Here is a 27,949-nt window from a genome sequence, read left to right on the forward strand (position 1 = left end):
TCTCTAATTTTCAGAATACTCATATCAGGAAGAGATATCCAAGAATTTTTTATTTTATCTAAGAAACTCAATTATACCACAGCCCACTTTTGTAAGTCCTTTTTGACAACTTCACCTTCAAAAATCTAGAACTTGAAATCTTTCAAAGATAAGTCAGATTTTTCTCCCCACTTTGGAAGGACAGCATCTATTATTTAACATTCTTCTTAATAAACAGTTGATAAATCTTTTGCTCTCTCATTTTTCTAAATTTTAAAAAATGAGAGAAAAAAATTCACATTTTGGTGATGTACGTTATGTTCATGTTAAGAGAAAAGTTTTCATTCTTCTCAGAGAACTGTGGTTCTCCACAGTTATAAAATACTGTGATCTACTCCTATAAGTAAGGTTCTGTTTTATGTAGGGCAGTTTAGCTGTATCCAAAAAACAAAACAAAACAGAACAAAAAACGCTCTTTGTTGAACTCTTCGTTCCCTCTGTTGACTTGCCATGAACAGCAGAGTACAGAGGAGGTTTTTAAAGGGATGCCACGCAGACAGACAAGGAATGACGCCCGCCAAAACAAAGGCCAAGGTGGTTTCTTCAGAATCAAAGAAAACTAAACATAAAAGAAGGATTATGAAGTAAGAGATGGATGAAATGATTACTTCAGTCTTCTCAAACCCTCTAATGAATGAGAATGACTATTTTGGAGTAATATGGGATTCTAAAATACAGATTGCTGTAAGTATAAAGAAGCATAAAGAAACATTATTAACACATAAAGTTGATGTTTCTCATTAGCAACTTATGGAAAACTCAGTATTACGTCTTTATGCAGTCTATCCCATCCCACTCTTAAACTGTCTTTTGGAAGTCTCCTGAGAGACTTCTGTTATCTAAATTGAGGCTCAAACAGTTAATTCCAAATAACTGCCCAGGAATCTATTTCAAACAAACAACTTTACTTGTACATCTGCGTAGGGTAAAAATAGCTTTGTGGCTGTATCAATAAAAAACTTTTAGGGAGAAAATGATTAGTAATTTGACATAATGCAGAGAATCAAGTTTTCATAATATTTCATTATGAAACTCATTTCATAACTTTATTTGAAACCAGCAGTGAAACTAGAGTCTACCACATGAGCTTAGTGTTCATGGCCTTATTTAAAAAAAGATTTCTGGAATTAATGGCAAAGCCTGGTTCAAAATCTTTCTCGATAATAAGGATGGAAAACAAAAGCCAAGTGAAACTATAAATAAAAGGAAATGGCTGATAAGTAATATTTATGTGATATCAAAAGTCACATAACATTTCGATGTAAAGCTCAGTATGGAATCATTTGCTCTAACACAACTGTATCAAACTAGGACAGCATAATACAAGAGAAAAAAGACAGCAACTATCTCTCTCACCTTCATTTACAAAGTCCAGAATTACTTAATCTATCAAGTGGGTAAAATCTGGCACCAGGTTTAGTTTTTGGAATTTTGAGAGCTCTACTAAAATAAACCAAGGAAGTTTCTCTTGTGTTGAACCACAGCTTGAATCTCCTATTTAATTTAATAAAATGTTGAGCCACTGTAAGAAATAAACAGGAAAGCCTTTGAGTCCTACAAATACCAGAGTACCAACAGCATTGCTAGGTAATATTTATAATCATTCTTTCTCATCCTCGCTCCTGCAAAAAGATTAAATCCACCATTTGGTGCTCAGATGATAATATGGCTGATTCCTCTTGTGCTAGCACCATTTCCCGCTCTGCAGTTATCTGTACACTTTCTCTTAGTGCTTCTTCCAGCTCTTCAATCCTGTCATCCTTCTTACGGAGACTGTCCTAGAAAATGATGGAAGACTAGGTGAAGTAGATTAATTACTTAACCCAGGGAGAGCCTATTGATTAAGAAAGGGCTGTTTGCTTATTAAATGTTCTTCCCATCAGAAGCAAATCCAGGTCAACAAGATATCGTCACAGACGACACAATAAAGAAGGCAAGGAAAGAAAAGAAGTAAAGGAGGCTGAAGAAGTGTATTATTAAGAGCAAAGGGTCAAGTTAGTTAAACTTTTTTTAAAGTTTAGAACACTAGAGGAAAGAAAACATCTTGAAAACTTTTAGAAAGGCCAAAAAATGATCACTTGTCAGATCAAAAAAATCAGAAGACATTGGAGTTTTTAAAGGCAACACAGGAAACTACAAGACAATCTGAGCAACGCTTTCAAAACTCTAAGGGAAAAAAAATGATTACCAATCTAGAATTCCGTATCTAAACTACCAATCAAATATGGGAGTTGAATGCAAAATCCCCCCAAAAAAGTATCTCACTCAACAGCTCTCTCAGGAAGCTACTACGGTATACTCTATGAAAACGAAGAGGTAAACCTGGAAAGAAGATGTGGGACCCAGAAAAAAGGAGCTCTACCACAGGTGAGTGGTGAAGGGAACCACAAGGATGACACAACTTAGAGACTAAGTACACATTACAGCAGAGAAAGGAAATGAATGTTTCCAAGAAAAACAGCAGATGTATAGATTATCTGAGGGAAATTAGTAAGGGATGATGTATTTTTACTGTAGTAATGATATTGGGAGGAATTTTACGGGTGTAGAAAGGAATCTGGGAATAGATACCCAAGACAGGAGAAACAAGAGGAAAACTAAAGTACCCTAGGAAAAACCAAAATGTAAATCATAATATACTATGTGCCTCAGTTTTAATAATGACCTAGATATAATTATATTGGAAGGATAGAAAGAAGGAAGTGTGTGTGTGCTGGTTTGTGTAAAAACACTAATTCCTCATCATCTATGATAAGACGTCAACAGATGATGCCCAAATAAGAAAAATAATAGAACAATAATATAAAAATGTCATTTGGAAAGATAAAAATAAACAACAGTAAAAACAACCAAAAGAGATGAAAGTGGTTATCTCAGAGGAAGAGGAATCAGAGTTAGACAAGAATAAGTGACTATTATTCTAAGACATGTAAGTATTATTTGTGTAAATAATATAAAATACATATTGTTCTAATATAAAATCAAAAGCAAATTGAAAAATATGTTAAAAGAGTATCTTGCACTGCAAAGAAATCAACAGGGATATAAAGACCTTCTGGAAATAGTTACAAGTGTCATTGTTCAGGTAACTGACATCTAAATATGTAAGTTAACTGTTTACTGTGAAAAGAGAAGACCAGGCAAACACATCCTCAGGCAGTGCTCATGATCAAAGCAAAGGCAAAGAGAACAAAACACGTATGGATTATACGTCATTGTGCTCTTCAGCTTTTTATTCAAAAGTCCTATGAATTTCTTCACAGCAATATTTTACAGAAGTGGGTCAGAATTATGATAAGAAATTCCTTTCAAGTCTTTTGATAACCATGGGATATTCTAAATAACAACATCTTTTAAAAGGGACAATATTATCACAGTAAGTTCTTCCATAAATTCTGAAGATTCTGAAGATAAATCTCAAACTTAAAAAGAAAAACCTCTAATCTGTCAATGCCAGACTTTGAGCTGAAGAAGTGACAGTTATCACCAGCTTCCTTGAAAGGGAGTGAGCCAATAAGATGTCATATTAGGCTTGAGAATTATGAAATGCAACAGACTTCACATACTTCTGCTCTCAGGACATCTGATGAAGTAAGGGGATGTGCTAGAACCCCTGGAAAGTGCTTCCTGGTGACTCAAGTGCAAGAGTGATTATACCATGTGTAGCCTGAGGCTTGGAATATATGCTTTACATGCTAAAGTACATTTTCTCCTTCAAAAAGTCCATATTCACCAACCTTCATGATAAACTACGAGACAGTAAAAGCCATTCTGAGTCTGTAATGCTGAAGAAATCTACATATACCATCTACTATCCCTAATCCCTCCTATCCCTATATTCCTTAGGTTTGAAGGATCTGAAGGGTCCGGAAATTAGGAAGTTGACTTACTGGAACTAAATGTAGCTAGAGATTAAGGCAGGACATGCCATACTTAATTTGAGAAAATCATACCCGTTGTTTATAGGCATTCTTAATCTGCTGCTAGCTTAGAAGAAAATATTCTTCTTTAGCTAATATACTGTTTGTACTGTCCAATGCAGGAGCCACTAGCAACAAGTAGCTACTGAGCGATTAAATGCGGCTAGTCCAAATTGAGATGTGCTATTAACGCACACTAAATTTCAAAAACTTAGTCTTAAAAAAAGGAGGTACAACACTTCTTTAATAATTTTCATATTGATTATATGTTGAAATAATATTTTGGATATACTTGATTAAAGAAAACTATTAAAATTAGTATCTGTTTCCTTTTAGTTTTTTTAATGAGACTACTAGAAAATTCAAAATTATACATGTGGCTCACATTATATTTCTACTGGAGAATGTGGCACTAGTTAGAGCAGTTTTTACATATGAAATAAATCTATAAAAGGCTATATGACACATCATGTTTTACGTACATTTGTAACTCTTTTCCCAGCTTACAGGCTATCAGCAGACAAATATGAGTTATATAGGTGACAAACACCAAAAAAAAAGGCTCCAACGGTACCCAACCCTGATAATTACCACGGTGATAATATGAATAAAACAATTTAAAATAGCATTTATTACTCTAACAGAGAAAACTAAACTGTGGATTTAGGGGCGAAAAAATCAGACTATGGTAGATCACCTTAATACTAAAAATATAAAATACCTGTAATCATTGTTTATTGTTGTATTAATGAGTTACTTCAAAACTTAGCAGCTTAAGGCAACAGTGAATACTGATTATCTCAAACAGTTTATGTGGGTCAAGAACTCAAAAGCAGCTTAGCTGAACAGTTTTGGTGCCAGGGTCTCTTATGAGGTTGTAGTCAAGATGTCAACCAGGCTTCAGTCCTTTCCTTCCACTGAGATGGCTGGCAAGGTGGTGCAGCTATTGGTAAGAGGCCTCTGTTCCTCTCCACAGGGCTGCTTGAGTGTCACTACAACATAGAGGCTGGCTTTCACCAGGGCAAGTGATTCAGGAGTGCAAGGCAGTTGCATCAATGTCTTTTGTGATCTAGCTTCAAAAGTCGGAGCCATCACTTCTGCCTTCTTGTACGGTTCATACAGACCAATTCTGACAGGGTGTGGGAGAGGACTACACAAGGGCATGAATGCCAGGAGGTAAGGATGATTTGGAGTCAAACTGAAGGATGGGTATTATACAACCTGAGGATGTAGCTCCAGTATAACAAAACTGGATTATCGATGAAGACAAAATTTCTTCTCAAAGAAAAATGCCTGTTAGGCTAACAGGACCTCAATTACAAAAACACAGCTGTTGGTACGAGACTATATTAAAATGGAACCCAAACATACCTAAAATATAAAGGCAGATATTATGGAGACTACAGAATTGAGATATGGCTCAGCATTTCACTGAATGTGAAACCAGCAAGATATGTATTACATCAGGAATTATTCAGAATAAACTCTGCAAACGATCTGAATTCTAATAAAATATTTTCTTGTGACTATGATTACAAATTAGAGTAATCCAACGTGTTCATAAATAGTTCAACACCAAGAACACTCAGTGATAGGCCAATCATCAAAGTTCAGCTGAAAAAAAATTGGGCAAATGTTTTAAGAGATATACAACGGAGGTTTATCAATAAGCTTAGTCATCACATTTGAGTGAATCTGCACATTTGACTGGGGAATCAACTTTTTTTTTTTTTAAAGAAATATGAGAACAAAATACTCAGAGTGTATTGGCCCCCAATGAATAAAGACCCTCTTTAAACTCCTGTTTCCTCATGAATTTTCAATATAACTGCTTCTAGTCTTAAAGTAGATAAGGGAAAACGTTAAAAAAAAAAAAAAAGCCAAAAACAGAGTCTAATTTTAAATTACAACTGTGTATTTCAAAATTGTTTTTAAAGAAGTGGATTTCATCAGAGTGAACAGGCAACCTACAGAACGGGAGAAAATTTTTGCAATCTATCCATCTGACAAAGGGCTAATATCCAGAATCTACAATGAACTTAAACAAATGTACAAGAAAAAAGCAAACCCCATCAAAAAACGGGCAAAGGATATGAACAGACACTTCTCAAAAGGAGACATTTATGTAGCCAACAGACATATGAAAAAATGATCATCATCACTGGTCATTAGAGAAATGCAAATCAAAACCACAATGAGATACCATCTCACACCTGTTAGAATGGTGATCATTAAACTCACACCTGTAATCCCAGCACTTTGGGAGGTTGAGGTGGGCAGATCACGAGGTCAGGAGATCGAGACCATCCTGGCTAACATGGCGAAACCCCGTCTCTACTAAAAATACAAAAAAATTAGCTGGGCGTGGTGGCATGCGCCTGTAGTCCCAGCTACTCAGGAGGCTGAGGCAGGAGAATGGTGTGAACCCGGGAGGCAGAGCTTGCAGTGAGCTGAGATCGCACCACTGCACTCCAGCCTGGGTGACAGAGTGAGACTCCATCTCAAAGAAAAAAAAAAAAAGTCAGGAAACAACAGATGCTGAAGAGGCTGTGGAAAAACAGGCATGCTTTTACACTGTTGGTGGGACTGTAAACTAGTTCAAACACTGTGGAAGACAGTGTGGTGATTCCTCAAGGATCTAGAACTAGAAATACCACTTGACCCAGCAATCCCATTACTGAGTAAATACCCAAAGGATTATAAATCATGCTGCTATAAAGACACATGCACACGTATGTTTACTGCGGCACTATTCACAATAGCAAAGACTTGGAACCAACCTAAATGTCCATCAATGATAGACTGGATTAAGAAAATGTGGCACATATACACCATGGAATACTATGCAGCCAGAAAAAAACGATAAGCTCATGTCCTTTGCAGGGACATGGATGAAGCTGGAAACCATAATTCTCAGCAAAATAACACAAGAACAGAAAACCAAACACCTCATGTTCTCACTCATAAGTGGGAAATGAACAATCAGAACACATGGACACAGGGAGGGGAACATCACACACCAGGGCCTGTTGGGGGGGTTGGGGGCTGGGGGAGGGATGACATTAGGAGAAAATACCTAATGTAGGTGATGGGTTGATTGGTGCAGCAAATCACCATGGCATGTGTATACCTATGTAACAAAACTGCACATTCTGCACATGTAACCCAGAACTTAAAGTATTAAAAAAAAAGTGGATTTTAGATGTTCTCACCACAAATAAATGACAAGTATGTGAGGTGATGGATATGTTAATTAGCCTGATTTGATCATTCTACAATGTATGCATGTATTCAAACATCACCATACATACGTACGATTATTTGTCAATTAAAAATTAAGCTTGTAATCCCAGCACTTTGAGAAGCCAAAGTGGGTGGATCACCTGAGGTCAGGAGTTCAAGACCAGCCTGGCCAACATGGTGAAACCCCATCTCTACTAAAAATACAAAAATTATCCAGGGTGGTGGTGCACACCTGTAATCCCAGCCACTCGGGAGGCTGAGGCAGGGAGAACTGCCTGAACCGGGGAGGCGGTGGTTGCAGTGAGCCAAGCTTACGCCCCTGCTCTCCAGCCTGGGAGAGGGAGTAAGACTGGCTCAAAAAATATATATAAAATAAAATAAAATAAAAATAAAATTTAAAAAAATTACAAAGGGGAATTATTAGGTTGGTGCCAAAGTAATTGTGGTTTTTGCCATTAACACACGTACTGTTTGGAGATAAGCCATTTTATAGCACTCATTAATTAGAAAAAAGCACCAAATTGGCAGCCTAGGGGAATAAGACTAAGTAGAGAGACAGTTTTATTTCATGCACCTGCCCTAACTTGGCTATTCTACTCTGCTTAAACAATTCAGGCAACCCAAAATTTAGAAATGTACTGTGTGTCACAGACATCTCACTTAATAGCTATCTAGAGATAGTAAAGGAACACGCTTTATCATTTTAAATAGTTCATATCACCTAAAATGAAAGCAGTATCTTTAGAGTTTTACTTCAACTGCTATTAACCACATTTGCACTCACCAAAACGAACCCAGACCATTTTTCCTACCATTGGATTAAATTGTAACTGAAACCTACTTTTGCCAGCCTCACATATTTGCTGAAATCAAATACGAATACTTCACTCAGAGTATAGGGTTCACGGCAGGAGGTTTGTTTGACTACTTTGAGGGGTCTGGTAGACGGAGAAGAAGGAAGATCTTTCACAGAACTCCTCATCTCCTTAAAGAAGAAGCCCCCTATATTCAGAGCCTAGGGCAGAAGTCGGGACGGCCTAACTATAGCTCACTCAGGGGGTTAACAGGGAGAGACTGGACTCTACAGCAACTCTCAGTTGGGACAGCCTAACTATAGCTCACTCAGGGGGGTTAACAGGGAGAGACTGGACTCTACAGCAACTCCCACGATACCACTTCCAATACATCTCTCAGAACTTTACTTCTTGATGTCAGCTCTGTCAACACCAAGCTACACGTCACCGCAGCTGTAAGACTCTAGCCTCCGCTGCCTTTTTTTTTTCTTTGAGATGCAGTTTCCCTCTTGTTGCCCAGGCTGGTGGAGTGCAATGGCGTGATCTCGACTCAAAACAACCTCCGCCTCCTGGGTTCAAGCGATTCTCCTGCCTCGGCCTCCAGAGTAGCTGGGATTACAGGCATGCACCACCATGCCTGGCAAATTTTGTATTTTTTGTAGAGATAGGGTATCTCCATGTTGGTCAGGCTGGTCTCGAACTCCTGACCTCAGGTGATCTGCCCGCCTCAGCCTCCCAAAGTGCTGGGATTCCAGGTGTGAGCCACTGCACCCAGCTAGCTGCCTTTCTTTCCAATCAAACATTCAATCAGAAAAGCAAAGGCAAAGGAGAAACTGCAATTAAAATTTAATTTGTTGTTCCCTCAAACATCTCCCTCAAAAATTGTTAACGAGGCTCTATAGTATAGTAACATAAAAAAGAGCTACTTGATAATAGTAGATCTTCCTATGCTTTTGCCTTTTTCTGCAGCAGAAAGAAGGCCAATTCAGATTTCACAAAGATTATCCAAAGTAACAATCTCTCACATTCTCTCCTCCCTCTCCCAACTCTCATTCTGACATGGTAATGGAAGTCATTTATTTGAATTAATAATAAGAGCTGCTTCCTTGGAAGTAAACACCACTTACCAGACAGACTTTAACCTGTTCTGAAAGATATTAATGTTAACTGTTATCCATTATCCTTAATGTAAAGAGACAGTAATTCTTTATTACCTTCAACCCCACTGCTTATTCTGCCTCCCTCTTCCCCAACCCCTAAGCATATATACACATCCAGAAGATTTCATTAAAATCATTCAACATGTCAGAATTCATTTACCAACTTCTCAGATGCTTTCTGGGGAAAAAAATTGAAGCCAGATGCACTGATGAAGTGCAAGCTAGCATAACACAGAGACAGAATTTGGTTACACACCAACTACTTTAAGGCAATACTGTGGGTTAAAATTTAAAAATATTCTCTCCCTCCTTCTCTTTAAAACTCCTCAAATATCTCCCCTCAGTTAAGAGTGGTGCTCTGTTATAACCTCAATTGTTAAAAACCAAAGTCAAAACAAAAGCAGATGTATTTCATTAAATAAACAGAAAAGTACACATATAAAAATGATGCTTTATATCAATAAATTTTACAGGGCATATAGTAGAAATATCCCATATAGACTGGGAAGGTTCTCATTTTGAAAATCATGGTAGCTGAGTATGAGAAACGTGGGTAAGGACATGGAGTTTACCTAATCCCAGGACACTATAAATCTTTGATCTGTAATGCTTATAAAAAGAACAAGCATACCTTTTCAAAGTCTTTACCAAAAAATCCCAAAAATATCTTTTCCTTAAAATAACGGACAACTGATGTGGTCCATAAGAGGCTGACCTTTGCCTCTGAGGTCTTAGAAAGCGGACTATTTGCACACCTGCTTCTGTTCTCTTAAAAAATAAGAGGACTAGTATTCAGTGGCATAATAAGGCAACTATAATTAACAACACTTTGTTGTACATGTTAAAATACCTAAAAGAATAGAATCACAACGTTCCTAACACAGAGAAATGATACATGCTTGACGGGATGAGTACCCTAATTACCCTGATCTGATCATTACACATCACATGCTTGTATCAAAACATCGTGTGTACCTTGCAAATATGTATAACTATTATGTATCCATTATAATTAAAAATAAAGTTTAAGAAAAACAAGAATCTCCTTGGAGACTTTTCCTTCCAAATGCAAACCAAGAAGAGTTCACACAACACAAAGGAGTACACCATTCATTTCACTAAAGTGAGAACTTGGTAGTCCACTTTTTAATAACGTTAGTGCCTAATAAAATTTTATTCATCATTTTACGGAGAGCACACTAGTCCTATCAATAAAGTCTTTCAATAAATTTCACTGCTATTAAATTGAACTGACACGTGGCCAGAGGGAAAAGTACTATAGACTCCATTTCGAACACTGCAGAATTTTAAAAACTAATGTTAAGACGTGTTTTTGCTTTCTTTCTAAATGGTAAAAAGTGGCCCAGTTTGAGATAGGAGTTTTTAAAAGCTGCACACAATTTGTGTAGGTGCTTCACCTGCAGTAAAAGAGAATTTTCATGCGTAATTTCAGCAACTATCCACAGGGATGTAAAAACAGATGCTGATTTATATGCACACTTTTCCATTGTGATCCGTTACTCTAATATTCATTAAGAACACCATAAAAACTCACCTACGACAATATTCTATATAGAAAAAGCCCTGTTTTACTAAGAAAAAATTTTTATTAAAAAGGAAGAAATGATACAGGATTAAACATTTAAATAGGTGAAGGAGAAGTTCTAGAAACAGGAAATCAAAATTTATTTCTGCAAAAACATTAATATATTAGATGTATCTAGCATGTGACAAATCACATACTATTTCTAGAAATAGTATTACTAAAAAGATGTCAGACAATCTTAATTTTTATAAAAGGCTTTCTTAAATAATTATCCCCCTCAATCTAAAAATGAAGGATAAGTAGTGTTCATCTCAGAAAGGAAAAAAATCTCTTATCAAAATGAAGAAACTGTTTTTGTAGACAGAGTTAAATCAAATTACAGAGAAAAACACAAATGTTTCATTGACTATATATCTAAGAAGAGAATATGCTTAAATATATGTAAAGCTGATTTTCCCCGTCTCTATTTCCATTGTTCTCACTTTCTTTGAACTTTATTCTTAATATTCATTGGTTTCAGGAGAACTGACTCACAGCACCACAGCATTCTTTCAACAGTTCCATGAATCTCTCTCACAACAACCTCTTTCAAGGTTAAATTCAGATACTTATCTTTGTTATAAAGAAAAACAAAGCCCCAAACCACTATGATAGGAGCCTCCTTTCAGTCCACTCTACTTTGCATTATTAGGATGTGACTAAAACTTACAGCCTTGTTGAAAGGTATATCTGAGTGTTACTGCCCAAAGAATTAATATTCTCAACTAAGGGAAGATGGCATTTCCTGTGTTAAAACATATAAGGCTCTTAAAGGATGGCCTACAGAATTTTAGAGAATATTTATTAGGATGCTGAACGGAATATCATTCAGTTCCAAAAAAATTATAACTAAATTAAATTTTATTATTTATAACTCAATAAGTACAGCTATAATTAATGAACCTACGTAAAACAATGTTAGGACTTCATGTCTAAAACACCAAAAGCAATGGCAACAAAAGCCAAAATTGACAAATGGGATCTAATTAAACTAAAGAGCTTCTGCACAGCAAAAGAAACTACCATCAGAGTGAACAGGCAACCTACAGAATGGGAGAAAATTTTTGCAACCTACTCATCTGACAAAGGGCTAATATCCAGAATCTACAATGAACTCAAACAAATTTACAAGAAAAAAACAAACAACCCCATCAAAAAGTGGGTGAAGGACATGAACAGACACTTCTCAAAAGAAGACATTTATGCAGCCAAAAAACACATGAAAAAATGCTCATCATCACTGGCCATCAGAGAAATGCAAATCAAAACCACAGTGAGATACCATCTCACAGCATTTAGAATGGCCATCATTAAAAAGTCAGGAAACAACAGGTGCTGGAGAGGATGTGGAGAAATAGGAACACTTTTACACTGTTGGTGGGACTGTAAACTAGTTCAACCATTGTGGAAGTCAGTGTGGCGATTCCTCAGGGATCTAGAACTAGAAATACCATTTGACCCAGCCATCCCATTACTGGGTATATACCCAAAGGACTATAAATCATGCTGCTATAAAGACACATGCACACGTATGTTTATTGCGGCACTATTCACAATAGCAAAGACTTGGAACCAACCCAAATGTCCAACGATAGACTGGATTAAGAAAATGTGGCACATATACACCATGGAATACTATGCAGCCATAAAAAATGATGAGTTCGTGTCCTTTGTAGGGACATGGATGAAACTGGAAACCATCATTCTCAGTAAACTATTGCAAGGACAAAAAACCAAACACCGCATGTTCTCACTCATAGGTGGGAATTGAACAATGAGAACACGTGGACACAGGAAGGGGAACATCACACACCGGGGACTGTTGTGGGGTGGGGGGAGGGGGGAGGGACACCATCAGGAGATATACCTAATGCTAAATGACGAGTTAATAGGTGCAGGAAATCAACATGGCACATGGATACACATGTAACAAACCTGCACATTGTGCACATGTACCCTAAAACCTAAAGTATAATAATAATTAAAAAAAAAAAAAAGATTTTTCTTGAAAAGAGGTTTAAACAACAAAATCTAATAAATTTCAAAAGAAAAATGACTGAAAAAGAAAAAATACATAACAATCATCATTCCTCGATGTAATTCATAACATATCAATTCAAAGTAGGTGATATGCAAAGATCTTCATGATAGGTAGCAAATGTAATTAAAATTTACACAGAAATTTCAGATAATAAGTCATTACATGTGAAAAATGGACAGTGTCACTGGACAAATAAAATATAATAACTTGAAGACACCATTATATGTAAAATGAGCAAAAAATTAAATAGAACCAAAGTGGCTATGGGGAAAACAGAATGCCTGCAAACTGCTGGGGGTACTATAAATTAGCTCATCTTTGGTAATAAAAATTTAAGAAAAGCTACAATACTTCATATACTTTGAGTAAGTTTGCTCTGAGTAAGAGCCAAAGGAAATCACCAAATTGGGTACAATTTATCTGTACAAATAAGAAATGTCCAGAAAAAGAGGAACGTGTATAAAGCTACTGAACTCTGGATTCAACTGAAAATAATAAGTACAGGCATCATTATGAAACACACAACTCATGGAAATGTTTAAATGACATAAATTTTTTAAAAAGCAAAATACAAAAGTATATATATATTACTATTACAAATAAGTAAAATTAAAGTTTAAAAGAAAATGTAGAGGGATGTAAACAAATATATATTATGGATTAATTTTTCTAGTATGTTAATTAAAAGTTATAATTTTTAAACAAAAGCAAAGGTATATAACCAAAGGTATATGACCTTCAGTTTAAAAACAGAAGAAACCAACTCTATGAAATTCAAGCAAAGATAGGAAAAAAGAAGTTACTTGGAAAATATAGAAAATATTTCTCAAGTAAAGGGAAAACACAAATAAGGAGTTTGGCTAAGAAATGAAGCCAGAGTCAAAGGCTCCATTCCAGGGCTATGTAAATATGGTTAAAAAGCTAGCTTAGAACTGAAAGACACACTAAAGTCTAAGGAGTGAAGTCTTATCTGTCTTAAGACTCATTTTAGAGATATGAAAGTTTCAAGGGGTTAAGTGATATCTTTCTTTTTCAGCATTTTATTAGGGACAATTTCAAACATGCAAAAGTATAGGAAAGACAATATCATACACCCCATGTCACCATCACTCAGCTTCAATAAACTATCAAAAAATGGCCAATGTCTCCCCAAATTTTAAAAAGTAAATCCCAGTGTTAGGGCATTGGTGTCCCAGCAATCTCCAAATTATTTTTATAGTCTCACCATGAAGTTTCTGGATTTAAAAATACTTTATTTGTCTTAAATAACTGTACTCATTAGTCTTTCTTATGCTCAAACTGTCTATCCTAGGCCAGCGATAGCCCCTTCATTCTTGCTCCTCTGTCCATCCTTATATGACCCCAGTAGTCTTTGATAGGTTCATAATTTTTCATATTGCATGATGCGATAGTGAAGTGATTTTTCAAAATGTGGTTCCTGGTCCAGGAATGTTATCATCACCCAGGAACTTATTAGAAATGCAAATTCGTGGGGCTTTCCCCAAACTTACTGAACCAAAACCCCTAGGGACAGGAGACAGCAATCTATTTTTCTAATAGCCCTCCATGTAACTCCAACGCACACAAGTTTGATAACCACTAATTTAGGTTTATCTTGTACATTTCTTGCTCTAATCCTGGCATGAGTAATTTCTCCAAGAATTCTTAACTTCTTTTATTTTTATTTATTTTAGAGACAGGGTCTTGCCCTGTCACATATGCTGGAGTATAGTGGCACAATCATAGCTCACTGCAACCTTGAACTCCTGGGATAAAGCAATTCTCCAGTTTCAGCCTCTAAAGTAGCTGGGACCATACGTGTACACCATCCTGCCAGGCGAATTTCTTAAATTTTTTTAGAGGCAGGGTCTGTGTTGCTCAGGTTGGTCTTGAACTCCTGGTCTCAAGTGATCCTTCATCTCACCTCCCGAGTCACCAGGATCAGCATAAGCCACGATGGCCGGCTCTATTTCTTCATTATGTTGTTGTAAATGACAACCCAGTGGTAGGGAGTACCCCTAACACCCAAATTTCGATCTCTAAATATGATCCATAGGGCCAGGCACAGTGGCTCACGCCTATATTCCTAGCACTTTGGGAGGCTGATGCCGGAGGTTCGTAGGGAGCCAGGAGTTCGAGAACAGCCTAAGGCAACATAGTGAGACCTTGTCTCTACAAAAAATTAAAAAATTAGAAGCCTGCAGTCCCAGCTACTCAGGAGGCTGAGACAGGAGGATCACACAACTGCACTCCAGCCTAGGTGACAGAGTGAGACTGTCTGTCAAATAAGTAAATAAATAAATAAACAGAAATGTACTCAAGTAACTGAGTAGTTAGTAAAAGAACTGAGATCAGATCCTAAGTATCCTAACTTGTAGTCCAGTGCTCTTTTCACGGTATTTGAATGAATTACATCTCTGTGTAACTTGCACATGGCCATCAGCTATCTTTTTCATAACATTGATATCTATCTTTTACTTACACACCCTGGGGAAGTCAGTCATCCACTCTAAATTAGTTTTCCCTGTATGTAAAATATAAATAATATAATCTATCTTATTTATCCTTTAGTTTATATAAACAGGAAATAAGAAATTACATATGAAAGCACTTCTGGTGTTATAACAACTGACAGAAGATTAGAAGAGTATCTTTGGTTTATAAAGACAGACTGCTAAAAGAAAACATTAAATGATGAGCAGGGAAAGAAAGACAAATGAAACAGTTAAAGTGCTAACATAAAGAGGGGCTTGCCTTATCATAAAATAAATACTTTCCACAATTAAACAACAATGAGGCCATAGTTCAAGAAGGGAGGTTAAATTGAAATCCTAGAAACAGACTCATCATCAATTTCATGAAATATAAAGACATCAATTCAAGTTTGTGAGCAATGAAATAATTCCCTATAAACATTCTTGTGAAGTTGTTAGCAATAAAGAAAAAATATCCTCACCACACAAATACCATAAAACGAATTAAAAAGTAAAGGTAAAAATATGAAAGCACAGAACAACTTAAAAGTATTTATGTGTAAACATATACTCTCAAAATGGGGATAAACTAAGCAAAAAATCCATGGGAGGAAAAGTTAACAATGGAAGAGAGATTTAAATTACATTAACAAACAAAAGAAAATTCAAGACTTGAAAAAACAATGTCATTGGTAATCAGAGAAATATAAATTAACACAAAATGAAATATTTTCCACTCATCAGATTCGTATTTTGTTAAAAAAAAAAAAAGGAGGAAGAACAGAAAGATGAGAAAATTGCCAATATTAACTGTTATTGGCAAGGATGAGGAAAAATGGGCATGCTGCTTTTTTCAAAATTTGGTGCATTTGAGGAAATTTATACTTTTTCTATAATCAGTAAAAGTTACATAAAAGAGGAATGAGAAAAAGAGAAGTAAAAAGTAGAGTCTTCTTCATATGTTAAAAGAATTTGCTGTAAAGCCTCAAAATGGCTTCTACACAGTAACTCCTCCAAATCTCTCCAGTAAAGATTGTAATTGTGGCATATACACAATATCAGACCCAATTAGAAATGGTTAACTAGAGAAAAACAATCTGGCAGTGGCTTAGTCTTAGCATGAGTTTCAGAGACTCCAGCACGTTTATGGTATTCTTCCCTATAATCTAAACCTTCATTCGGAAGCATTATAATCAAGACAAAGAGGACACTCTACAGATTCAGGAAGTCCCAGTGAAAATCATGGCTGAGCCATTTAGAAGTTGTGTGCATTTACATAAGTAACGCAATGTCTCCGAATCTATTTCCCCCCGTGCAAAATGTATACAATACCACCTGCTCCACTTGAATTACTGTGAAGGTTAGAACAAAATGACCAGAGCCTAGTTTCAAATACTGAGGACCTAACTGGCACTTATAATATGGTAGCTGCTGCTGCTGTTATTGAGTAGGTTTAATTAATCTGTGAATAATTAGGTTTAGGCATCAATTATCACTCCACTGAAGTGAAAAAATACAGTTTATATGTCACATTCTGTATGACTGTAAAATATTCTTGCTAAATTGAATATTTAAAAAGAGGAAAGGAAGGAAAGATGGAGGGAGGTTAGAGAGGTAGAAGGAAAAGAAAAAGGAAGAATGGAAAAAAGGAAGAAAGACACAAACCAAGATTAGCAATCCATTTTAATGAATGGAACTGGCAAAGAGGTATACTGACAACCCTGAAGCCTAATATAACCCACTCATTAAACTGTCATTGAACTTACCAATTAAGTGTGATCAACTTGAAGCAAGATGAACTTTCTCCTATGCTGACGTGTCCTCAGAAAGCTGTGGAATAAAACTTGCAATTTCTATTTAAAGCCATTCCTTCATTGCTAAACAGTTGGTCTGAGAGGAAGGCAGCAAGCAGGGTTAGAAAGAGAAAAAAGAGGAGGATAAAGATGAAGAGAAAAACAACATGTGATTATGGATGAAATGTCTTCACCCGATCCTTTCAGATTTTCCTTGTGTTCTAACCTGTAGCTGCTGAGAGCTGTCGTTGAGATTGTCCTCCCGTCGTCGCGCCTCCTCTAACATTTGTGCACTCTTCTTTTTTTCCACCTGTTCCTTGTGCTTCAGATTTGCTACCTTCTTATTCTGGTCTTTCACTTGCCTAATGACAGAAGGAGAAAAATCAAGCTTTGCATATGTATGCATAGAAACAAATAGTTTACTTAGAGACTTACACCAGTGACAATAAGGAATCATTGAAAACCAACAAATATATGCTGCAAAATTGTTCAACAATTCCAAATTCGTTCCTGTCAATGGTAGCACATTTGTTTACAAAAATAAGTTTTCCCATAAAGAACATGTATTTCAGCATGTACTCTATGAAGAACAATGAAATCATAAAACAAAAGAAAGGCATGGGATAATCTGAAATGACTAAAAAGAAACCAAGTCAGAGATTCTGGAAATACGGAAGCAGTCTCCTGACACTGATGCACTAAAATATTAGAATGGCTGACAGAAAAAGAAAGCTTTGTAAAACAACTCCAATTTTACCGTTATTAAATATTTCAAACATTCAATACACTGTATATAATGTAGATGTGTATGAAAATAATGACATAAAAATCTATAAACCTAGCTTAAGAAATGGAACATCCTATTTACTTCTGAAGGTCCCTACTGCGTCTCTCTCTACTATTGGTCTCTCCTCCATTAATAAGAACAACCTGTATCTCAAAATTTATGTTTAAAATCCCCTTGCTTTTACTACTGTTTTGCTACATATATATATGAACTGTTCATTTATAGTTTACATGTTTTTGAGCTTTATAAAGATAAATAATTATTCATTTTTCTTTTTAGTACAGAATGATATTCAATATTATTCCCTTTCAATAGGTTTCGAGACTTAGACCATTCAGAGTGTAATTTATCTTTTAATCTTCTCCACTTTCACTGAGGTATGAAATATTATATGGCAATCATTTTAATCTACTCCCCAGAAGATGACAATTGAGTTGTTTCCATTTTCTTGCTATTTTAAATAATGCTGCTAGGTGCACTCTGATATACCTGGGCAAGAATATCTCTAAGGTATAGGCCTAGGAACTGAATTGCTAGGAAATACAGTAGGTACACCTTATTTTATTTTATTTTCCAAGAAGCTATATTAATTTATACTCTTGCTAGCTGTGCATAACAGTGGCCATTATACCTCTCCACATCCATTAACACATGGTACCGACTTTCTAAGTGTTTCCAATCGGGTAGAAAAAAAATAGTATCTCATTATAGTTTTAAAATGCATGTTTCTAACCACCTAGGCTGAATATCTTATACAGTATTTGGTCATTCCTGTTTCCACTTCTGTGAAATAGCTATTTGTGTCTTTTGTCCATTTTTTAAATTAACATATCTTTTTCTTAATGACTTGTAGGTATTCTTCATACATTATAGATAATAATGCTTTATCTGTTTTATGTTATGTAAGTATTTTCTTCTAGGCTATGATTTCTTTATATCTTTTCATTGATAGGATTCAATTTTATTTTTTTTCTGAGATGGGATCTCACTCAGTCGCCAAGGCTAGTGTGCAGTGGCACAACCTCAGCTCACTGCAGTCTTGACCTCCCAGGCTCAGGTGATTCTCCCACCTCAGCCTCCTGAATAGCTGGAATTACAGGCACATGCCACCACACCAGCCTATGCTGGTCTTGAACTCCTGGACTCAAGCAATCCACTGGCCTCCGCCTCCCAGTGTTGGGATTACAGGCATGAGTCACCATGTCCAGCCTAAAATTTTTAATTGTTTCATATGTATCAATCTTCTCCTTTATAATATACGATTTTGTGACATTTCCACAAAATCTTGTCCATCCAAGTTCATAAAGATATTCCCCTAAAACGACGTTAACTTTGTCTTTCACGTTGTAGTCATTAATCCATCTGAAACCGATGTTGTATATGTTATGAGGTAAAAACATACTTCCATTTTGGAGGGTCTGATATAAGAATAAAATTTCATATTTTACATGTATTTATCATGAATTTTCCCAGGAATATTTACATGCATTGCCACTTCTGGTGTGTACCAAGTTTTTATATGCATGTGTACCTGTTTTGTGGCTATGTTTGTGTATTTCTGTGCCAGATCTATACCACCTTAATTACTATACCTTTACAAAAAGTAATTAGTAAGGCAAGGCTCCCTACCTTTTTCTTCTTCAAAACTGTCTTGGCTATTCTTGGTGCTTTATACTTCTCATAGAAATTTCAGAACTAGCCCGTCAAGTTCCACCAAACCAATCAACCAACTACAGCAACAAAAAACCCAACAGCAGCCTCTGGGATTTTGATTCCAATTACATTGAAGCAATGTCGGTTTAGGAAAAACTTCATGCTTTTGGATCTTTCAGTTCATTAACATACTACAGATGCTCCTCAACTTACCATTGGGCTATATCCCAATAAACCCACCATAAGTTGAAAATATCCTAAGTCCAAAATGCGTTTAAAACACCTAATCTGGAAAGTAGCAGTTGTTTACTCTCCTGGTTGTGTGGCTAACTGGGATCTGTGGCTCACTGCCACTGTCCAGCATCACAAGAGAGTATCACATTACATACCACTAGTACAGGAAAAGATAAAAATTCAAATATGGTTTTACTGAATGTGTATCACTTCTGCACTATCGTAAAGTTGAAAACTTGTCAGTGTGTTTATCTATTTGTTTAGGTCTCCTTAAAAGGCTTCTAACAAAGCATTGTATCTTCCTCCATAAAAGATGTGTATATATTTTATTCCTATGTACATCATACGTTTTGCCATCATTTAAAATTCCAGACATCATGTCATTACACCCTTATACATGCTTCCTTATGCATCTCCAAAAAAGAGCACTTAACAATGTAAATTGTAACAAAATGAACAATTCCTCAATATCAATATAATATACAGTCCACATTCAAATTTCCCCATTCGTATCAAAGTTTATTTTTTTACAGCTACTTTATTTGAATCAAAATACAAAAAATGCCCATACATTGTGCTTATTTGTTAGATCCTTCAAATCCCTACTAATCTAGAGAAGTCTCTTACCTCCTCCAATGTACCCTTTTTGAATGCCAGTGATTTTTTTTAAAAGGAAATCAATTATTCCATACAACGACTCACATTCTGGATTGTACCTTTGCTTCTTCATGATGAAATTCAACTTGTTTCTCTATATCTCTTGCTTTTTGTTTGTTTTGACACTGAATATTAGCTTTAAAGAGTTGAATATATTCAATTTTCATTTTTAGGTAAAAATAATTAATGGTGTTGTGTAACTGACATTGCCTCACATCTGAGAGCATATAATATAATGTCTGGTTTTCTTACTCTTTTTTTTTTTTTTTTGAGACAGGGTCTTGCTCTGTTGCCCAGGCTGGAGTGCAGTGGTGCAATGTTGGCTCACTGCAACCTCCACCTCTCGGGTTCAAGCCATTCTGGTGCCTCAGCCTCCCAAGTAGCTGGGATTACAGGCATGCAACACCACACCCAGCTAATTTTTGTATTTTTAGTAGAGAAAGGGTTTCACCATGTGGGCCAAGCTCGTCTCAAACTCCTGGCCTCAAGTGACCCACTCGCCTTGGCCTCCCAAACTGCTGGGATTACAGGCATGAGCCACTGTGCCTGGTCCTTGGTTTCCTCACTCTTAAAGAGGCTAAGATTAACCAGTGCGTTAAGGCAGTGACAGCCTGGTCTCTTCTGTGTGTAGAGTTCACCTTTTATCAATCTTTCACCTAATGGCTCCATGCACTAATGAACTTTTCCTGAATAAATTATTTTAATAACTTTTTAAAATTACATTTTCTAGTGGCTTTTTGCTGGCATATAAACAGGCAGATGATTCCCATATATGGGTATTATATCTAGAAAACCTGTTAAATGCTCTTGCTAATTCTAATTATTTTTCTATAGATTTTTTTTCGATTTTTCTATGTATTTGGTTTACAGTTATACATCACGAAGTAAACCAGTAAACCCAGAGGACTATAAATCATGCTGCTATAAAGACACATGCACACGTATGTTTATTGTGGCACTATTCACAATAGTGAAGACTTGGAACCAACCCAAATGTCCAACAGCGATAGACCGGATTAAGAAAATGTGGCACATATACACCATGGAATACTATGTAGCCATAAAAAATGATGAGTTCATGTCCTTTGTAGGGACATGGATCAAAATGGAAACCATCATTCTCAGTAAACTGTCGCAAGGACAAAAAACCAAACACCACATGTTCTCACTCACAGGTGGGAATTGAACAATGAGAACACACGGACACAGGAAGGGGAACATTACATTCTGGGGACTGTTATGGGGTTGGGGGAGAAGGGAGGGATAGCATTAGGAGATATACCCAATGCTAAATGACGAGTTAATGGGTGTAGCACACCAACATGGCACATGGATACATATGTAACAAACCTGCACATTGTGCACATGTATCCTAAAACTTAAAGTATAATAATAATAATAGTAAAAAAAGAATTCAGCCACAGACAATATAATAAAATCAGCTAACACTAGAGGAAATAAAAAGAAAAATCATGTTTATATTTATTCTCCTTACTCTATAATTTTTTATTTCTCATTTTAACAATCTGATATCAATCATATTAACTAATGAAAAGGCAGACTGGCTCCTGGCATTAGAGAAGACAAACAAATGGAGAAAAATTCTGTTTTTATGAATCAAATTGCTTCTTCTCAAAATTAAGTTCCTCATAACATTCATTTACTAGATGCAAAAATTTTGCTCTGTTTTAAGAGAGAGAAAAAAATTTAAATGGTGCAGAAATTCCTTTCACCTTGCATTTGTGAATTATTCCAGATGGTGCTGGCAACCTTTAATGCCAATAGCAGTAGCCTGCTTATTTGGGGCATTATGACACATGGAATAAATAACTGAATTAAAACTACTAGACTATGTTTTGGTTAGAAGGCAGATATTTAATCCAATCAAAGCCAATTTCATTCCTCAGCACTTTTCATCACAATTATCACACAGAGTAAGCGATTTTAAAAATCCTACTTTACCTACAAATCATAAAGCTAGGTTATGGTGTTTTTAGTCATGTTTCAGAAAAAACAATTCAAGAAATTCATTACTCTCATCCTATCCAATCAACCACTCCGTGCGTGTGTGTGTGTGTGTGTGTGTGTGTGTGTGTGTGTGTATGTGTGTTTATTTTTTAAGAGACAGCCTCATTTTGTTGTCCTGGCTGTAGTATAGTGGCGTGATCATATCTCACTACAGCCTTGAACTCCTGGGCTCAAGTGATCCTCCTGCCTCAGCCTCCCAGGTAGCTGGGACTACAGGCACACATCACCAAGCTCAGCTAATTTTTGTAGAGACAGCGCCTTGCCATGTTGCCTAGGCTGGTCTTAAACTCCTGGCCCCAAGTGATCCTCTCGTCTCAGACTCCTGAGTTGCTGAGAGTACAGGTGTGAGCATTCCACCTGGCTTACAGACATACTAATGACTACCTCCATCAACTCCAAAAAGACATAATAAAATGCGAACTAAAGAATACAGAGCATGATCCCAAATGTATGCATATACACACATATAATGAAGAATATTAAGATGGGCAAATTAAGCATGTTTTTTGAAAATTCATTTTTTTTTCTTTTCTTTCTTTCTTTTTTTTTTTTTTTTTTAAGACAAGGTCTCACTTACTCACCTCGGCTAAACTGCAGTGGCACAATCATAGCTCACTTCCCAGGCTCAAGTGATCCTCCTGTCTCAGCCTCCCAAGTAGCTGGGACTATAGGCGTATGCCACCATGCCTGGCTAATTTTGTTATTGTTGTTTATTTTTTGTAGAGATGAGGTCTCACAATGTTGCCCAGGCTGGTCTCAAACTCCTGGGCTCAAGCAATCCTCTAGCCTTGGCCTCCCAAAGTGCTGGGATCATAGGAGTGAGCTACGGCGCCCAGCCTATCTTTTTTTCTTTTTTATCTTTTTTCTACAGTTTCTAAATTTTGTACTTTAGACATAAAATATTTTAAATTTTTCTTTAAAGGTTGTTTTTAAAAAGAGATATGGCTATATCTCAAAATAGGTTGTTTGCCTATGTCAGACTAGATATACAAAGCAGTACAGTATGGCACTTTTTTTGGTCTTTGATTCTTTTATTTTCTTAATCCATTTTATTTTCATATTTTAAATGTCCTAACTTTAGTTTCACCACTATTATTTCTTCACCTTCACTCTATAGGCTAAAGGATGACTATCAAGATAAAATGGCTTTATCTATGAGAGGCAACCAAGAAAAGTACAGAAAATTGTGAGATAATTAAATCAATCTCTTGCCTACCCCCACTTTCTTGTCTTGTGTATGCGTGTCTGTCTGTGTACGTGTGTGTGTGCATGCACGTGTTTATGAATGTATGTATAGTTCTGAATTCATGAATTAACTAGAAAAGATGAAAACACACAATGATTTTCTTGCCTCATTATTATCCTTTTCAATATTGTTTCTCTGGGAAGAGATATAAGAGGGAGTATCATCTAAATACAAGTTAAAAGAGTAAAAGGAGGGTATTTCTGGAATGTATATTTAGGAAAAAACATTCTGAGACATAACAGAACTTGTGAAATGAGGAATTTCCTTCTTTTTCCTTATAAATAGATTAACATCTAGTTTGATTTGAATCTAAATTCTCAAGAAATCTAGATGTTAGTAAATTCCTATCGTGAGGTGCCATAGATTTAACGGTTTAGTAAATTTATTAAAACTCTCTCAACTGCTGTTTTGCCTGAACTAATCTGAATTTAATTCAAAGTGAACGTAGAGGTTTTACTATTCTTCAAGCAGGAAGAGGAGAAATTAGAGCAATTCATAAATAAATTAATGCTTTAAAAAATTAGATTCACAATTGCTAAGCTCCCAACTATTATAACAGTGAAATGATGAATAAAAGATTTAACTCTCTCCACCAGCACACAGACGTAAGCAAACAAAAGCGTAAGAGAGAAAAACAAAGATGGGAAAGAAAACAGTAGTTGAATTTTCACTGGTTTCTGCCACCAGAAGTTTTACAAAATGTGGTCCGTCATCTTGATCCATGAACTTATATCACGAGTATCATCTTAGTGCGGAAACACCCAATCTCAGGTTGACGCCAGACCCATTAAATCAGAATCTGTGCTTTAACAAGGTTCCCAGGGGATATGAATACACATTAAATGCACACTGTTAAGAAACAACAGTCAGTTCAGACTATGCCAGGCAGGCTTTGCCCATATTTACTTTGTTATTGCCGCCCTAAGCCTCTGTCTCTTCAAATCCAAACTCAAATTGAGGTAAATCTATTAGATCACAACTATTATGGCTGCTCCTAACTCCAATACCACTTCAACTGAATCTATCTTATGACATGTTAACTTGTTCTCTGTATTAGGGGAGGGAGTCTACATACCTGTCTTACTGTACTTTATGAACATGCCTTCCTAGAGGTTAAAGTCCTCCTCTGATATATTTTCAAAATCCACAATTCCTAGCACAGTTCCTTGTGGTTTATAGGTGCTCATTAAACATTTGTTGAACAAATGCATAAAAAGGAAACTAATCATACCCTACTGATAAATCCACCCAAAACAAAACTCTGAGGGAAAACACAGTTTGTTTGAAGCTCTAAAACAATGGAATTACTAAAAAATAAATATCTTCCTTATATCTTAAACACCTAGCAAAATTAATTGGTAAAGGAATTTTTATTATCTGTCTTTAACTTACTCCTTCCTCTTAAGAAACTAACATTTGTCAGAGGCTACACTTCTACTGGCTGTTTTGCTTTACCAAAAAGAAAGTTACATATAGTTAGCGTCATATGTTACTATACCATAAAATCTCCCACACAAATTTAAGAAAAAATAGGATGCTTCTATTGTCAAATTTAAAAAAATATTATCAATCAAATTTCAGTCAGGTATTTGGGTTTTCACTCAAGAAGAGAAGCTTAAGCTAGGGCTTAAATATACAATAATTAAAAATAAAATGACATTGCTAAAACACTGTGTATATTACATATAAACATCTACAATATTTATAGAATGTTACATATAGAGAATATGGGCCAGATGTGGTGGCTCACGCCTGTAATCCCAGCACTTTGGGGGGACAAGATGGGTGGATCACTTGAGGTCAGGAGTTTGAGACCAGCCTCAAAACCCCTTATCTACCAAAAATACAAAAATTAGCTGGGCATGGTGGCACCTGTAATCCCAGCTACTCAGGAGTCTGAGGCACAAGAATTGCTTGAACCCAGGAAACGCAGGTTGCAGTGTCAAGATCGCGCCACTGCTCTCCAGTCTGGGTGATAGAGCGAGACCCTGTCTCCTCAAAAAAGAAAAAAAAAAAGAGAATATGTACACTCATAATAGTCATACAGCACATAATGATAATGCTTTGGTCAATAATAGACGGCATCTTATATGCAGATGCATATAAGATTATAATACTGTATTGTTACTGATGTTTACATGTTTAGGTACACAAATGCCACTGTGTTATGCTGCCTACAGTATTCAGTACAGTAACATGCTGTACAGGATTATAGCCTAGGAGCAATAGTCTATACCTTACAGCCTAGCTGACCATGTACATTTGTGTTAGTATACGCTATGATATTTGCACAATGATATCACATAGTGATGTGCTTCTCAGAACCTATCATCCCCATTATTCAATGACTCATGACTACATACACTGCCCACGTGCACGCACATGCACACACACACTCTCTCTCTCTCTCATTTTACCTTCCCCCAAAGAGCTCCACTCACAGTTAACATAAAAATTAAGACATAAAATTTTATAATACTACCTAAATAACTAATTGTACCTTTAAAAAATACCTGCCCAAAAAGTAACCAAAAAACTAAAAATAAAATGCTAATAGTTTCACTTGTTATTTATCTAATTAAAATGCTTTTGACTATTTCAAAGCCATTTTAAATATGGGTTTTATTTTCACGGAACCATATCCCTAATTGTCTAAAGAAAATAAGTCATAATGAAAAGGAGAAAAGATATCAATACAGAACATAAAACTGTTAATTACTTGGAGTTTTACATAAACACTTTTAACTTCTGCAAAAATATTTTAAACGATCAATTCAACGTTTTTTTAATCAGCAAGGAAACTGCATGATAATTAGTCTCATCTTACATTTAGTGTCTTTTATTTCTATGCTTATTCTCACGACTACATCGATTTATTTGAAGACAAGGACCTGATTTTATACAACTCCATACATCTGAGATGAGGACTGTCTCACGGCAATTAATCAATGTTTACTGAAGTGTTTTGACTTTTTTTGATGCTGGTTCTCAAGATAACTTTAATCTATGACCATTAATTCAACAAATATTTAATAAAACCTTCTATGGGCCAGGTGCTATCTTTGAAAATATGGCCGTGAACAAAACAGACAAAAATCTCAGCCCTGAGTTTACTGTCCACTGGAAAGAAAGAGAACATAAGTAAAATACATGGTATGTCAGACAGTGATAAGTCCAATGGGAAAAATAAGAAAGGAGATAAGGTGTGTAGCAATGGGTGGTGGGATTGGAATTTAAATCAAGTGCTCAGGAAAGGCTCCACCGCAAAGGCAGCAGCTAAGCAAAGAGGTGAAGAAAGTAAGGGAGTGAGCCTGAGTGTTCCTCACGAAGGAAACAGCAAATGCGAATAGGCACAAGGCCCAGGTGAAGCAGACAGGAGCAGCAGGCCGCTAATGAGGAAGGCAGGTAATGAGGGCCACCACCTCCAGCAAGGGTTAGCAAACTTTCCTTGTAAAGGATCAGAGAGCAAATATTTCACATTTTGTGAATCATGTAAAATCTGTCTCAAATATTTTTCTTTTTTTGTTACCCTTGAAAAATGTAAAACCCATTCGTAACTTGCAGGTTTTACAAAAATAGGCGCCAGATGAGCTGTAGTTTGACAATCCCTTCTGAAGAGTTTTGCAGGTCACTGGAAATGTCTTTTTCATTTGGAAGCAATTACTTATTATCACAAAGTACAAAAGAATTGCTCAAAAACACGAATAAAAATAACAGTAACCTAATAAACATTCAGGTTTCTCTCAACTGATGTAAAGCCACATATTTGTCCATAATTTAAAACTAGCATGCATTGTCGACTGTCAACTTTTTCAGAAAAGAGCCAGCCCTCGCTCATCTATTCAGCAAATATTTACTGAATGCCTGCCAAGAGTTAAATACAGCTAAGGAAGAAAAAAGAATACAATGTCCCCACCCTCAACAAACATATTGAACTTATTTTTAAAAGGGGGAGGCGGGAACATAAACTAACAAAAAAGTACGTCATAGCACAATGACATGTGCTAGGAAAAAAATTAAAACAGGCAATGTAATGGAGACGCTGGATGTGACAAATAGTGTATTTCAGCTACAATGGTCAGGGAAAAGACATATAATGATCTAGGAGAAGAGGCACAGAGAATCATAACTACAAAGGCTTTGAGGATAGAAAATAGCTTGTTTTAACAACAATAAAAAAGCGGATAGGTGGAGTATATGGAAGGGGAAGTTGTGGCGGGGTTATAGCGGTGGCAAGAAGCCAGAGGATGCAGGGCCTCAGCTGTGGAAGGAGCTTGGGTTTTACTGTGTATGAT

General features: G+C 36.1%; 1 protein-coding gene across 8 annotated transcripts in view; it reads right to left on the bottom strand.

The window, feature by feature from the left end:
- Window positions 1-27,949, bottom strand: part of ERC1 (ELKS/RAB6-interacting/CAST family member 1) — a 481,383-nt gene that overhangs the window by 237,574 nt on the left and 215,860 nt on the right. For all 8 annotated transcript variants that reach the window (XM_030804352.1, XM_030804346.1, XM_030804349.1 and 5 more), the window contains one exon: window positions 17,276-17,411. In XM_030804352.1, coding sequence (XP_030660212.1) covers window positions 17,276-17,411 — 136 coding nt within the window. The remainder of the gene's footprint in view (window positions 1-17,275; window positions 17,412-27,949) is intronic.

The sequence above is a fragment of the Nomascus leucogenys genome, chromosome 23, assembly GCF_006542625.1.
Source record: "Nomascus leucogenys isolate Asia chromosome 23, Asia_NLE_v1, whole genome shotgun sequence".
Taxonomy (NCBI): domain Eukaryota; kingdom Metazoa; phylum Chordata; class Mammalia; order Primates; family Hylobatidae; genus Nomascus; species Nomascus leucogenys.